General features: G+C 37.6%; 1 protein-coding gene across 2 annotated transcripts; it reads left to right on the forward strand.

The window, feature by feature from the left end:
• The first annotated feature begins 206 nt into the window (after window positions 1-206).
• SLC38A2 (solute carrier family 38 member 2) lies at window positions 207-14,933 on the forward strand. 2 transcript variants are annotated; one of them, XM_082774304.1, is made up of 15 exons: window positions 207-394; window positions 610-691; window positions 815-930; window positions 3,737-3,810; window positions 3,904-3,996; window positions 4,190-4,271; window positions 7,300-7,382; window positions 8,348-8,406; window positions 8,525-8,671; window positions 9,122-9,201; window positions 9,303-9,403; window positions 9,700-9,824; window positions 10,489-10,633; window positions 10,769-10,866; window positions 11,587-14,933. In XM_082774304.1, the coding sequence occupies exons 1-15, from the start codon at window positions 276-278 to the stop codon at window positions 11,683-11,685; spliced, it is 1,503 nt and encodes a 500-aa protein (XP_082630430.1). In that variant the 5' UTR covers window positions 207-275; the 3' UTR covers window positions 11,686-14,933. The 2 variants fall into 2 exon arrangements, with proteins under 2 accessions (XP_082630430.1, XP_082630429.1); XM_082774303.1 differs by having other exon boundaries at window positions 10,489-10,866.
• The last annotated feature ends 924 nt before the right edge of the window (window positions 14,934-15,857 follow it).

Genomic DNA, 15,857 nt, shown 5'->3' on the forward strand with positions numbered 1-15,857 from the left:
GGCCGGGGCCGGGGCCGTGCCCGCGCCGCCGCCGCCACCTTTGTGCGCGCGCCCCCGCGCCGCGCGCCCCCCGCCCCGCGCGCTGGTACTTTTCCACTCGGCGCGCGCCGCCCACGTGACGGGCCGCGGCTCCCGCTGCGGCACTGACGTCGCCCCCCCCCCCCCTCTCCTCCTTCCCCCCCCCCCCCCCCCCCCCCCCCCTCCCGCAGGCGCGGCCGCCCCGCCGCCAAGGACAAAAGAGCGGCCGCCACCGCCGCGCACAGCCCCGCCGCGCCATGAGCAGCGCCGAGATGGGCAAGTTCAACATCTCGCCCGACGAGGACAGCAGCAGCTACAGCTCCAACAGCAACGACTTCAGCTATCCCTACCCCACCAAGCCGGCCGCTATGAAGAGGTCAGGGGGCTCCGCCGGTCACGGGGCGAGGCGTGCGGGGACGGACCGGGGCCGCAGCCGCCGCAGAGGTGTGCGGGCGGTGTGCCGTGCCCTCGGGAGGCTCTCCCCTGCGGGCGGGTGGCGCGATTTCCTCGCTTTCTAATGGAAACGGTACTCGGGAAGTGGCTGTGCGAGTTTGTCCGCGATGGTCGCTGACGGTGTGATGTTTTCTACAGCCACTACGCAGATATGGATCCGGAAAATCAGAATTTCTTGCTCGATTCCAACGCTGGAAAGAAGAAATATGAAACTCAGTATGTAAGTACCTAGTCATGACCTTTCAAAACCAGAAAAAATGCTTTCTTGCCAAATAGATGTTTGTTTTAATTCTGAAATGAGTAACGACTTTCTATTAATTATGACCTATCTCCCTTTTCTCAGCATCCGGGTACTACTTCCTTTGGAATGTCAGTATTTAATCTGAGCAATGCTATTGTGGGTAGTGGCATCCTTGGTCTTTCTTATGCCATGGCTAACACTGGAATTGCTCTTTTTGTGTAAGTATCTTTTGGTTCATCAAAAAAAAAAAAAAACTTTCTGTTGTGTAACTGATAATGAATAAATGTTTGAAGTAAAAATTTGACCTCTACAAAATAACCTAGTCATTGCCGTAAGTGCAGGATTGCATTTTAGTATTTACGGATTGTTTTCATTGAAATAGTTGTGATACATTTGGAGAGACATGTAAAAACTAAACAACTACATTCCAAGTTGTCTCATGTACAAAATGATTTACAGTGACTTTTCTGCTGCTTTCTTAGCTGTAGATTCTTCGTGAATAACTGATAGACTTCCCTTGAAAAGTACTTCATTCAAACGAAAACCAATAGAAAAATTCCTGTGGTCATTACTGGAAGTCATAATTGCACAGAAAGTATGGGATTTGGCTATAGGGAGTTAAAAGAAAAAACTAGGAGGAAGATGATTATTTTTGTCCTCTGTAAATCTGGCCTTCTCTACTCTTAAAAAATCCTGTGTCCCGGTATCAGTGATCGGGGATGGGGTGTCCTTTTCCTCCACTGACATAGTTATGCCTGTAAGGAATAATGTACGTAATGTAATGCAGAAATCCTTTTTCTTGCTGTGCTTTTACTCAATTCAGGGAACTGATTTGAACTACACCTATAAAAATCTCTTGTCTCCCTGCATGTGGAATAACCAGCGTGTCTTTATTGCTATGTCTGTATTGGCAGAACATTTCAGGTGTAAGAGAAGACTGTAGTAGCGTAATTGGAAATTGCATGAGGAAACAGTTACCTACAGTGCTTCTAAAATGTCCTGGGAAAGGAGATGTTTCATATATTGAAGGCAGTTTGGCTCACACAACATGCAATTTAAGTGACTGTGTGCAAATGGGAATCCTAGTACTCGCTTAGATGATACTAAGCAGAAGGAACAATTTGCCATGAATTAAGAATAGGGAGATACTTCACCTGTTCACACGTCAGTTTTGTGCCCTATGAAGATACTTTGTAGCAGGCATAAGATAACCAGAATAATACGTGTTAAAACATCTCTGAGGAGAAAAAAAAGAAAAAAAGAAATGAAGGGAGAAGGAAATATAAAGTTGGATATCTAAACAGATCCCCACGTGATGGGGGGCTTCTTTTTCTGAAGAAGAATGAATGCTTAAAGCTATCAAATTAACAATTGGGTGCTGAGGTCATTTATTTACCTTTCATTTCCAGACAGTACATTGAAATCTATTTGCATTAGTACTGATTCAAAGATAAACTAGCCTGTTACGCTTCAAGATCTGACGTACTTGGTAGAGTTCTGATGCAGGAAAGCAGAAGTGTCAATCACTAATGATACTGAGGGCTTATGATGACAATGAGGGCATTACAGACATCTTTTAATAACTAGGTTACAGATTCAGATCCAGATGCAGTTGATTATGACAGTAAATTCTTAGAAGACTGCATGGAATCACTTGTCAGCGCTGTACTAAATAAACGAGTGATACGGTCCTGAAGCCAGAAACTGAGTGAGCTTCTAGATGAGTTTGCTGACTGATCTTGTCAACACACTAAGCAGCTATTCAAGGTTAGGACTAAAGGATCCAGAACCTGTATTGTTTTAATTAAACGTAATTAAATGTAACCTTTTATGCATCTCACTGTACTGTTTCTAATTGATGCCTAAATTAAATCCTGGTTAAATCTGTGCCTGTCAGAAACACAGAGGTTTATTTGTGTGTGCATGCGTTGGTGTAGAATTGGCATGCTACCACAAGTTTCCTGGATCCCTTGAACAGATCTGTGAAGCTTTTTTCTTAAATGTTCTTGTTTCCATGTCTTTATACTATATTTACTAATTCCAGCAACGCTAAAAATGACACAAAAGGAAATTGACAGATTACACTGAGAGCTCTAAAAGGAGCTTCACGTTTTTTAGCAGACGTGCTGCTTCTTAAGTTTACAATAAAGTAGCGTGCTCCTATTGGTGTAAGAAAGGCCAGGGGGTTTTGAATACATTGTAGTTTTCCACAGTGTTCATAAGCTGTAAAGAAGTCCCCCCTAGTGTGCCACTCCAGTAAGTGCATTTGCTCTGGTTCACTTCAGAGATCTGAATTTTAGGTGTTTCAAAGCTGTGTTTCTACAAGTAATATATGTAAAATCTGTGGCGAAGATAAACAAGCCACTATCAATTCACACAGGAAAAATAACTTTTGAGCCAATAAAGTATTTCTTTAATGTAAGCTCATATTTCCATTTAAAGACCAAGTGCACAGCTCTCAACATACATTCATTTATTCATTTTCAGTACATCCTTCCTTTTGCAGTTTAATCTTTACATTAAAAAAAAAATGTTTACATGTTTAAGCTGAAAGGCTGATTTGTTCATGACTAAGGTAGTCTTTACTTTAGCTGCAGTTTTAGTTGATGATATACTCAGGACATACTGTTTGTTGAACAAGGAAGACAGGAGAAATACAGTTTCCAATAATGATCCAAAACCATTGCCATCGGTAGTTTGTTAAATAATTTATATCAAATGTATCCAACTGTATGACCTGATACTTGTCCTTGCTTATGCTACCTTATACTGAATAGATTAATTCTACACTAGAATTACTCTAAAATGTGTTCCTCTGAAATATATTTTCATATAAAATCCTTTTTAAACAAGGCATTAATTGGGTTTTCAAAATGCTTTTAGCTGGCCTTAGAGTCTACAGTTTATTCCCAGATAATATTTTAAGACGATTTTTCTTTTGTTGTTTGATCTGCCTTTATTTAATAAGGTTACAATAAATCATTTATGGCTGTTACAAAGTTGCATGTTTTTTCCATCCCCCAGGATACTTCTGCTATTTGTCTCAATAGTTTCTTTGTATTCAGTGCATCTCCTTTTGAAGACTGCCAATGAAGGAGGTATGTCAAAGTACTGTTTTGCAAGCGTGGTATTTGTTTCATGCTGTATTTTGGGGAAATGCCATACCAATGGGTTGTTTTGCTTTCTTTTAGGATCTTTATTATATGAGCAATTGGGAATGAAGGCATTTGGTATGGCTGGAAAACTTGCTGCTTCTGGATCAATCACAATGCAGAACATTGGAGGTGAGGACAAGATCTTAAAATGTCTATATTGTCAATAATAATTGTTCCCTACTTATTGTGGAGACTTTTTTTCACACAACATGTGTTCATTAACTGCTTGTGTTCAAGTGAGGTTATGAAACATGTTATGTGATTCTTGCATCTTGTGACATATTCTATATTTGTAATGATCTATGATGTTATTCACCTACAGCTATGTCAAGCTACCTCTTCATAGTGAAATATGAGTTACCATTGGTCATCAAGACATTTATGAACATCGAAGAGAACACAGGGTAGGTGTTAGAACTCCTCATCAGAGAAACTATTAGGAGAAAAATCTGGAGACTGTATATATTTTTATATGAAGACCACGTTCGGTACACCATAGCGTAGCTTCTTACTCAGACAGATACAGTAAGTTTGCCCTTCCCCTGAGTGCTCCACTTCATTTAGATCCAGCCTGTCCTTGGAAAAGGGTAGAAAAACACAGGTATTGCATCTTATTACAGAAAGCTGTTCTCTAAAGAACATCAGGTAAGTGTTAACATATGTATGCATAACATATGTATGGCAGTACATACTCATGATAAGGAAAGGTAAATGCTATTATGTGTTGTTTTTTAAATTATATTCCAACTAGTTTGCAGTTATTGTTCTGTTTTTCTCATATTAACGCTGTGGGAAGTGATTGAATGTGTAAGTTAGGTGAAGTCATGTAATAAATGTCAAAAGGGGCAGCTTTCAAAAAAGGTATGGGGACTAAACACTGAACTAAAAGAGTTCATATGCCCAAGACCAGAATCATGAACTCATGACATGAACTGAATCATGCCAGTTAGTCCTGGAGACAATTTAACTCCCTTGTGGCTTTCCTGCTTGGCTCTTAATGAGGATGCCTTGGGGAGAGCTCATGTTACCTAACTGTACTGGTCTGAAAGTTAGATTTTGAGCTCATCATTGCTCTGGTCTTTGCATAATTTTTGAAGAGAGCAGGTTCTTTGCAGTGGTCAGTTTAGTGCACCTGACTTAGACACCTGTTTTGGGCATCTCCGATGAGTGATTTATCACATCACTTTGTATTGAGAGGGTATGTAAAAACAGCTATCTAAAACAAGACGCCTAACTTAGATGGATAGAGTTAAGTGCTATAAATCTCACTCTTCAGAGTTGTACTTCTGTGCCTTGTCCTGAAGTGTCCCAGTCTTGAGAGGGCTGAGCAGCTCAAGACTCCAACTTACACCTAAGCCTGAGTTCAGAAGGTAGGCATTTTTCTGCCTGTGTTCCCCAAGGGGTTCAAGCCATTTGGTGTTCATACAGCTTGCTGATGGATATTATCATGATGACAGTGCTAGTTTTTTGTTTTTTAATGTATTCAGATGAAGAATACAATACCTGACTTACTTAATAATGTAGATCTTACAAGTTCATTCGTGGGACAGTTCATTTCCCTCGTTTGGTTGAATCCAAGTCCTTATGTTCCACTTCTTAAGGAAGTCGGCAGTACTTACTAAAGGGGCTTGGAGACATATTTTTAACTGACCTGTCTTCAGAGAAGAATTCAAAATCAATTGTAATTCAAGAGGGAAGTTTCAGCACTGTGAGTTGCATTGCATAAATAAAGTTGCTGCTCTGCAACTGAGGCAGCAGTGTCTGAGAGATTTGTATCTACAGTGTTTTCTTGTTGGCTGATACTAGGTAGCTGTACACTGATTTAAAGTAAATTTTTTTCTCAGTGCTGTAGCAATTGTGGACCCCATTTAACTGACTCTCTCCATGCATTGCTTAGGAGAGGCTGGGAATTGGCATCCATTGGCATGGATTCCACTCTGGCAGCCTGGTGCCTAAAATGTAAGCACTTACCTGTTTAAATGTCCCAAAATAATGCTTACTGTAGAAGAAAATGTTCTGGAATTCTGCAACAACATTACAAAGACTATCTCCATTTTTACAGTTTGTTCTGCAATTTTTAAAGTACTCAGCTGTATTTTGAAGCTGTGCAGTCCCATTCTTCAGTCCTCAGTACTGAAAAACTGTTAAGTCCTTGGTTTGAAAGTCCCAATGCTTTGTTGTACATACACTGTAACAGTGTGCACATTCTTATGACTTGCAAATGCCATGAGTCTGCTCTGATTTCTTTTAAATTTACCTGTTACATTTAAAATAAGAGAGGAGAAATAAGAGCTTACCACGTTAATGTCCTACACATCTGAACTTTGTAAAATACATTTTTTACATTCAGCTGTCCCAGGTAAAGCTGGGGAAAGAATCAAATCATTTTTTTACTTGCTACATATATCCAGAGCAAGTCTGTTAAAGTTATTCCGTATTTCAACTAGCATATGGGCTTATAATAGGCTTATAACGCAGCTGTTGAGTTTGAATGGACAAATTTCCAATTGGGTTATTAAATTTTGTTTAAATAATACACAATTTTGAAATATATTCTGTATACATTATCTAACAGTATTTAAAGTATTAATGTTTGGAAATAAATGCTTAGTGTTATTTGAATTACTTAAAGAATATGGGATATTCCTGTAGGATCATATAAAGGAAGCAATTGCTCTGCCACGATAAACTATTCAAGATCAGTTTTCCTGTTAGTTCAGTGAAACTGCATTATATTTACAGAGATTGTTTTCCCATATTTCAAAGGAAGACGGTCACCTTCTAGCTCTCTAAAATGTCTGATCAAAAATAGCTTTTGATTTTTATGGAATAAAGGGCAAAACCAATATGAAGGAAAAAACTTCTAAGTTTCTTACCATAGTTTCCCTACTGGAAGGGACTAAACATGCTTCCAGTAGAATCCCACTGCTTTTTTTGGTATTTTTCAGTCAGTGGGCTTGAGCTACTGCCTTAACTCCAGCCCTCATCTGTTTTTCTGTAATTCCCGCAGGGTACCCAACAGAATTTTACTGGCATTAAAGTGGATTATTACCTTGCTGGGGCCCTGCTATATTCTAATACATCTGGAGAGTTGGGAATCAACATTTAAGCAAATTACTTTTCTTCATGGTTTATCCCACTTGACTTTCCTTCTGGTCAGTCATTTACTTTCGTCTTCTGACTTCCAGATGCATATTAATTTTGGAAAAGGACACTAAAGGAAAGGCACAACATAGGTTTGGGGTGAGATAGGAAGGTATTGTAGTGCTCTAGGTCCATATAGTAAGTTGAATGCTAATCCCTTGTGATATCAGATAGTGCATTTATGTAAATAGCAGCCACGTGTTGTAGGAAAAGATAAGTGTGAAGACTAACCAGCAAATGTAATTTTTTCAATGCTTCAGTTACTTACAAATACTCTTTTTCCTACAGAGAATGGTATCTTAATGGCGACTATTTAGTGCTGCTGGTGTCTGTCATCCTCATTCTTCCTCTGTCGTTACTGAAAAATTTAGGTAAGCAGTAGAGTACAATTGAATTAAAAATGCATTGAAAACACTGTGAGGAAATGGCTAATGGGATGTTTGAGTCTTGGAGTGCTGTGTGAATTGACAGTGTCTCTAAGCTTGTCTCATCTGACTACTCAGTCTTTAGGTAATTGCTCTCAACCTGCTTTAAAAAAAAAAAAAAAAAAGGTCAAGATGAGTGCCTCTAAGGCAACAGATGTGTCTGTGGAATACAAAAGGACAATAGATAGGAAAGCTCTAGAACACGGATCAGCAGTACTTTGTGTTTTAATCACAAAGTTTGACCTATCTTGGTCAGCTGTGAAATAGTGTAGTAGTGTTACTACCCACCCTGTAACAAAAGAATAGGAATGCTAGCCCTGGGCAGTTAAATTGTCTTACCAGTGTAGGCGGAAGTCACCTTTTTCATTCTAGTTCCCAAGCAGTAGTAGAATATTTGTACCAGATGCCTTACGTGAAGTGTCTGTAATTCAGTGATATATGTGTGTAACTTAGATAACACACTATTTGTTCAAATAATCCTGTACTGGAACCTTAATAACTTTAGAAAGCAATTCACATTAAGACTTCCAGTTATTAATTCCTACAAGTTAAATGAATCAATACAAACAGAATGGAAGGCAAACTTGTTGCTGGGGGTATTCCACTAGAATTAATCCTGCAGTCACATTTAGTATATAATAATGAAAAATAACATTTTTTACTTAAAAAAAAAAAAAAAATTCACCAGCACAAACTCACTTTGAGAACTTCCAGAGAAGAGATTAATTGCAAAGTTGATATATATATATATATATATATATATATATATATATATATATATATATTTTTTTTAACACAATGCAAGGAAAATGGCAATCCAAGGAAATAACTTTCAGAAAATACTGTCTTAATTTTAGTATGGCATGAATATTGTGTCTTAGACTTTGTTTTTTTATCTTTCTTGATTACAGGATATTTGGGCTATACCAGTGGTTTTTCCTTACTTTGCATGGTCTTCTTCCTGATTGTTGTAAGTATAATTTTGTAGACTTCCAACTGCATTTTGAAGTGGAATTAAACAGAGTTTCTGAAAAGTTTCACATACTGCATTAGCCAAAGTAACAATAAATGCATTACTTTATTTCTAGGTAATTTGGAAGATGTTTCAGATTCCTTGCCCTATGGGCAGTGACATAGTGAACGTGACATTAATAAATGCGACACTGGCACCTTCGGTACATGAAAACATAAGTGATGATGCCTGCAAGCCAAAATACTTCATCTTCAACTCACAGGTAACTGACTGAAAATCAGATTCTGTGTTGACAGTCACTGAAAGAAACTATATACACAAGGGAAGAAGGACCTAATTTATTCAAGCCTTGACTCTGACATATAAACTCAATTACAGTGATGAATCTTGACACATGGGAAAGAAGTATGTATAATAGCCAATATAAAGATCAGGCTATGATGAGTTGCAGAAATAATTCTAAACACAAATCTATTCAGTTGAGTGAGATTTGAGAGTATTTGGTATCTCAGGGTCTGAGTTTAAGAAAACAACCATAAAATTGCTGTTTCACTTTTGCCAAAGTTTCAGTTACAAAGAATAGCTAGTCTTTATGAAAAAAAAAAAAAAATGAAAGAGAGAACCTAAGTCAAAACTGGAAATTTGTGGAATTTTTAACTGTATTTCTAATGTCTGCTTATTTAATAAAAAAATACATATTTGTGTTTTCCAGACTGTCTATGCTGTCCCAATCCTAACATTCTCTTTCGTCTGCCATCCTGCAATTCTTCCCATCTATGAAGAACTGAAAGGGTAAATGCTAGATATGATCCCATTATTTTACTGCATAAACAAAGTAGTGTAAACTGTCATCCTCTCATTGCTAACAGTATTTCTTTTTCTCCTTCTTACAGCCGAAGCCGTAAAAGGATGATGAATGTGTCCTACGTATCTTTTTTTGCCATGTTCCTCATGTATTTATTGGCTGCTCTCTTTGGATACCTAACATTTTATGGTAAATATTGCCATCTCTGCTTGCTTTTACATAATTAATGCACTGCAAAACCACAGTATTATTTTTAAGGTAGAGCAAGTTAGTTTTAACTTTGGGTTCCAAATACGCTGTATTTTTTTTAATATTTCTGTAAGTCTGCACCCAAAACTAGATCGGTAGTAGAACTATGCCTAAGGCACGGGATTAAAATTGGATTAAAACAGATTCATTGCCTCCAAGTTATCTCTGCATAAAATTGGAGACATACTGGAGAAGTGTGTTAACTACATCTAATTAAAATTCCATTTTCTTTTTAGGAAATGTTGAATCAGAACTGCTTCATACATACTCTGCTTATCTGGGTCCTGATGTTCTTCTTCTTATTGTGCGTCTCGCTGTACTTATGGCTGTAACCCTTACCGTACCTGTAGTTATTTTCCCAGTAAGTGATTCTTTTAGTCTTACTACCATTTTTTCATCTGTCCTGCTACGGTAATTTGTTGATTTGGCAACTTCAATTTATTAATTTCTAGAATTTTCTCTAACATGGGGGAAAAAAAAAAGAAAGTTTATTCTAATAAGCTTGTTGAAATGTCTCTATGCTGTTAAATGAAATAACTAAATAGCCAACATTTACAAAGCAGTAGATACGAAGACACAGCTATATTGTTTTCCTGATCTGATTTAATTGTTGGTGGTGGTACAGATTGCTACTTTCTAAAAGAATTTATGTTATCGTCTTATGATGTCATGTTACATTATCAGCTTACAGAAATCAGTATGTTTTTGTAAGTACATTTTTAATAGGAATTCTGGCCACTTAAGTGTATATTGTTGAGCAGCATCCTTATATTTAAAGGGAAAAAAAAGGATTTTTGTTACTAAAAAAAGAGGTTTTTCCTTGGGACTTTTTTCAGTCTATTACTGTCTGTTGTTAAAATCTAGGTAACTGAAAGCAGTTAAAATAGATTTTACTTTCAGTTCTTTTAACTTTAAAATCTGAAGTTTTCAGGAAAACGCTAAAATATTCAAATCCAGGTTACTCCCCTGACTTTGACAATGAAAATTAATGTCTTTTTTTATTACATTTTTCTTCTCATTAAAAGATCCGCAGTTCCATTACCCAGCTACTGTGGGCAGGGAAAGAGTTCAGCTGGTGGCGTCACTGTTCTATTACAATTGTTCTTCTGGCATTTACCAACGTGCTTGTTATCTTCGTCCCTACTATTCGAGACATCTTTGGATTCATTGGTAAGCATTTTCATATCAGTTCAGGCAGTTCCTTAAGTCTTGGAAAATGCAGTTACAATCTAATTAAATTATACTTACCTCTTCACTTACATTTACCTGTTCACAAAATTTTATTTTTGTGCTTTGTAAACACAGGTGCATCTGCAGCTGCCATGCTGATCTTTATTCTGCCTTCTGCCTTCTATATCAAACTAGTGAAGAAGGAACCAATGAAGTCAGTGCAAAAGATTGGGGTATGTATAGACAAACACAGAATGGTTACACTTGCTTTTACTAATGCAGAGCAAGAACTTTAGTTTCCTTCTTCATGACTTTGAAATCCTAGTAAAGGAGGAAGTCAATGAATTGTCGTGGAATGTCATTTTAATTAACATGTAGAAGTTATATAGGTACTCAGAACTGAGGAGAGAGCCATCACAAGGCTCAATTCATTTCAGTGGCTTTTTTTTCTTTTAATCTCATCTCAGTGATAGTGCTAAATTTAGTTCATTCTGCTGCTGATGAGAACCAGCTTTCAACAGTTGCTATCCAAAAAAGCCTCGTGGTTCTCCCTTTAAATTTTCTTTCAAGACTTACTCATCTAATTTACCTCATGACAGTTTACCGCCACCTATGATTTGGGTCTTCCTGACTGACTGGTGTTGGTGCTTTTACTGATCTCAGACTTACTGGCTTAACAGTCAAGTCAGTGCAGAGTGGCACAGCCTGACTGCTATCAGCAGAGCTACATTAATTTCCCTCTGTTGAGGGTGAGGTCTGCTCTACTGGAAAAAAAAAAAAAAGGTATTATTTGAAAAAAGACCCCAGTTACAAGACAGATGTCCATCTCCTTATTGTTTACTGTGATAGTTGATCCTTCCCCCATGAGCAGCAGCATTTGTGCCTTATATGAGCATGACTTATAGATACACTAGCAAAAACTGATAACGCTTCTTTATATTTTCTCTTTTCAGGCTGCGTTATTCTTTCTAAGTGGTATAGTTGTGATGACTGGGTGTATGACGCTGATTATTCTAGATTGGACCCATAGTGATGTATCTGATGGCCATTAACTGTCCTGGTCTAATACTCGCTACTCCACTTCAAATGCCAGTGTTCACTCAGATACCTACTGAGAATGAAAATGAGCTATTCAGCTTCCTTTAAAATGCAGATTCTTTGTTGATGGTTCTTCAGATTGTAGAATACCTGAACTCTGCCTTTAAGAAACTATTCTGCATGATGGAAATGGGTATTGACATCAAATCACGAGTGTCTGGCTGAAGGAAGTGACAACTTTATTCCATTCCAGAGAATGGACAGAACTCTCTGTAGACTTTTATCAAGCCATGTTTGGCTTTCGTCATTGTTACTTGGATATTTTGTTATTTTACTTGAATGTGCCTAATGGAACCATTTGATGTGAGAAGTGACTCTTAATTTACAGCAGAGTGTTTAAATAACCAATGAGAGAGAGAAAGAGAAACACTTATTTTTTGTACCAAAAATTCTTATGGACCTCAAAAGCACTATTTTGACTTTAAGAAACTTTTTTTTTTCTAAAAAGCATGAGAGAATACCATAGAAGAACTCATAAAAGTATTTAATCAGTGTCCTAAATTAAATCTAGTTTGTCTTTCTGTAGAGGCATAACTAGAAGAAAATTTATTTTAAAAATATTTCTGATGACCAAAACAGAAGATGAACCAATTTAAGTTAAAATCCTCCAATTTTAAATGCTTCCCATAAAATTCAATAGATCTGCAGTATAGTGAAAATAATCCTCACAGTCCTATTTCACTATACTTAAACTACAGTTATCTTCATTTCCAAAAATGGTGTGGAAACCCAAATTTTCAAGCTTTAAAAAATAATGACCCTTTAGAACAGGTATGCTTGAGGAAAACATACTTAATGTAGAACTCAAAAAGATGGTGTTGACATTTCCCTTCTTGAGGTACTTAATAGTGCAATTGGGTAAGACAGGGTTTGGGGTTTTTTGCTTTTTTATTGTTTGTTTTTTGTTTGTTTTCTGTTGTAGATATAAACTAAATGGCACTGAAGCGTATCATGCCATTGATATAAAACTCCCTCCTGGAGTTCTGTTTATTAATAATGTCCACTGTCAGTTGTAGCAATGTTTGTTGTTGTTTTTTTTTTCTGTCCAATCTTGAAACACTCAGTAGGAAAAGAAAAAGGTCCTAATGTAGTTTACTAGTTGTATAATATTCCAAAACTGTACAGTATTTCTCAAATTACTTATCCATTATTGGATTTTGAATTACTTGACTATTCTGTTTCTGAGTCAAATCCACAAAATAACTGCACCAGTGTTTCATGCTTGGTACAAACTCTCTTCACAAACACAACTGGGATTCCTCTTCCAATTTATACTGTATAGTAGTACTAAAGATAACCTCATAGACTGGATAGTCATCTCATCCTTGTTTGCTTCAGAAATAGGTAAGTTTCTTACGAGCCCTAGCTAGCTAGCTGATGAAACAGGTGCTGTATGATTGTGATAGCTGTTTTGTTTCTAGTGCATGTTTAATCTCTCATTCTTATCCCAGGTTGAAGAGAAATAACACTCGTGTAACAGCGTACTTGGCTTATAAGAGGTTCTCAAACACAACAATATTGGGTACAAAAGCCTAGACAGAGATTATTAATGAAATAATCATGGCAATGTGGTCAGCTGTCTTCATTTAACTTAATGTTTTAGAAATCCAACTTAGTGTTCTGCTCAGTATTTATGTCAGAGGGAACAAGTAGGGGCCTGTATTCCATTGGTTAGACAGTGCCCAAGACTTTTTGCTCTTGTAGAATCAATCAGGAACAAATCTAAATCATGGTCATTGTTTGACAGATAACATCAAGCTCTGCCCAGCCATTTAAAATCTATGAAAAAAAACTGCAGGTATTTTGTATCGATACTTCTGCATGGCTATAAGTACTGGTCGCTAAGTCTGTAACGTAAAACTGTAACGAGAAGTTAGATTCCTTTTGTGTTGTTTGTATCATTAGTTCAGTGGTACTCAACTGACAATTAACGATCCTGGAGTCAGCATTGACTAAAGCTCCTTAGGTACTTCTCTGCCTCAGGTACTTGACATCCATGGCTAACTATCCCATGATACCTGATCACTGTATAGGAGTGCTGAGTGTGCGCCTCAGTACTTTGGCAGCTTTCTTCTTTCTCTCCACAAATGTAGAAGGGTGGAAGAGATTTAAAATGTTGTCTACCTTTGAGCAATTTGTAGCACATAAGGGATGAAACACTTCCCTTGCCAGTATTTAAAAAGAAAAAAAAAAGTGAAAAATAGCCTCCTTTCTTTCAGTAGCCATTGGAGAGGAGGTGGAAATAAGAAGTCACTCCATAGACAGAGGAGAAAAAATTTTGTGGTGACACCTCATAATGTTGCATGATACATGTCACTTAATTCTCCTAGTGTAGCAATTTCTAGATTTTTGCATTGTGGTGTCCTTTGACTGGCTCTCTACCTGCAACAGTTGAGTTCCACTTGGCTGGGTTGATTTTGAATGTATGGTTTTCTTGAAACTTGTCTGTTTAAAGTCACGTACATAACAAACCACCTGAAAGAGCAGCTTCAGTATTAAACCACTGTTTTGTCACCTCAGTTAGACATTACCGTCTTCCATGATATTTCAGTCATAAGTGTAACATTATTTATAAAACATTAATCCATTAAGCCTAAGCCTATTTTTCAATATTTATGATAGTCTATGTACATAACTTGTATGTGTGTATATACTGTAAGTATGATGTATATAATGTAGGTTTGGGATTCGGGATTTATGTATATATTCCTCTCTCATTACTAAATATTACATCATTTCAATGAGTTGTTCATGTTGTACATCTGTGTAACAACTGTCAAAAGAAAGGTCCTTTTACAACATGGAATACCTACAAAAATGGAGGTAACGTGTTAACACCTGAGGTGTGTAGGAAACACTACGGTTGTATTTATTACAAATGTATATGTTGCAGTAAACACAGGCGTCACTTGGGTCCATAAAAAGCGTAGTTCAGGTTCGTGTATGCTTTTCCTGTAAAATCTACCATGGATGTTACAATCTCCTGAATGCAGTAATTTAACAACTTTTACGATCTAACAGCTCTGTTAGGCCGTCGGCTTCAGGCATCCTACGGTACATCCGTGTACATATGTGAATATCCACTGTATTGTTAGAGGCCAACAGTCTAAGGGCACTTGTTGGCAAAGAGCGCAACACAGTTTCAATGAAACATTGTATGTTTGTTTTAACTGAATTAAATAAATAAACAGATAATCTTAAACAGTGTGGTGGTGGTTCTTGGGGGGGGAGGCATGGGGAGGTTTTTCTGTAAAGCTGGTATTGAAGTGCACCTATAATTTCATGCATGTTTAATAGATTTACGAGCACTTTTTAGGAAGGGAGTGGGGCGAATTACATCCAATGAAATCTACAACTTATAAAACTGCCAAAGTAACCAGAACAAGTCTGAACATCAGAGAAAATGAGAGATGAAATTCAGCAAGAAAGCTCTGTTATGTCAGTCTTTGCAGCACAGGCACAAATATCTGCAGACAAGACTTGTTCTATTACATCTTGTATAAGCATAATAAATGAGCCTTGCCAAAATCTTGTTCCATTTTCCTGCAGATTAATCTCTAGGAGAATGACTGTAATTCTGTAAAAAAAAAAAAAAAAAAAAAAAAAAAAAATCAAAAGGGGGGCTTCTGTGTGTTTTGAATTATATCTTATGGCTAAGATACATGTGTAACATACCAATTTTTTAATTGTCCAGAAATTTGCATCAATTTGTATGAATCTTCATCTTTCCTAAGTATTAAGAATGAGCTTTGAAAGAAGAATAGGGAGGTTTTATTCACAATGCTCAGACTTGGGAATTTCCAGAGTCCTCTGCAGGTGAGAGGCAGCATCTTCACTTTCTCCTGGCTCCCCTCACCTTTTGGTCTTCCTTCCCCTCCATCCTTGCCCAGCAGCTCTGTCCTGAGGCCGTGCCTACTCTCCTCGCCTCCAAATGTTCGTGCAGTGCCTAGATCCTGTCAGATGGTGCCCAAAGGCCCCCATTACTTTGCTTGTGTTCCTGTTACGGAGCAGCCTCGCTCCCTTCTAATAAGCATGCCTGGGCTTCTCTTCTAGAGAAAACAAGCAGAGGGGCAGTGTACGTCCAGGTTTTGGTGCTGGAAGGAGCCCAGATGCCATGAGGGACCCC

This window comes from Aythya marila (assembly GCF_965140915.1).
Source record: "Aythya marila genome assembly, chromosome: 1".
Taxonomy (NCBI): Eukaryota; Metazoa; Chordata; class Aves; order Anseriformes; family Anatidae; genus Aythya; species Aythya marila.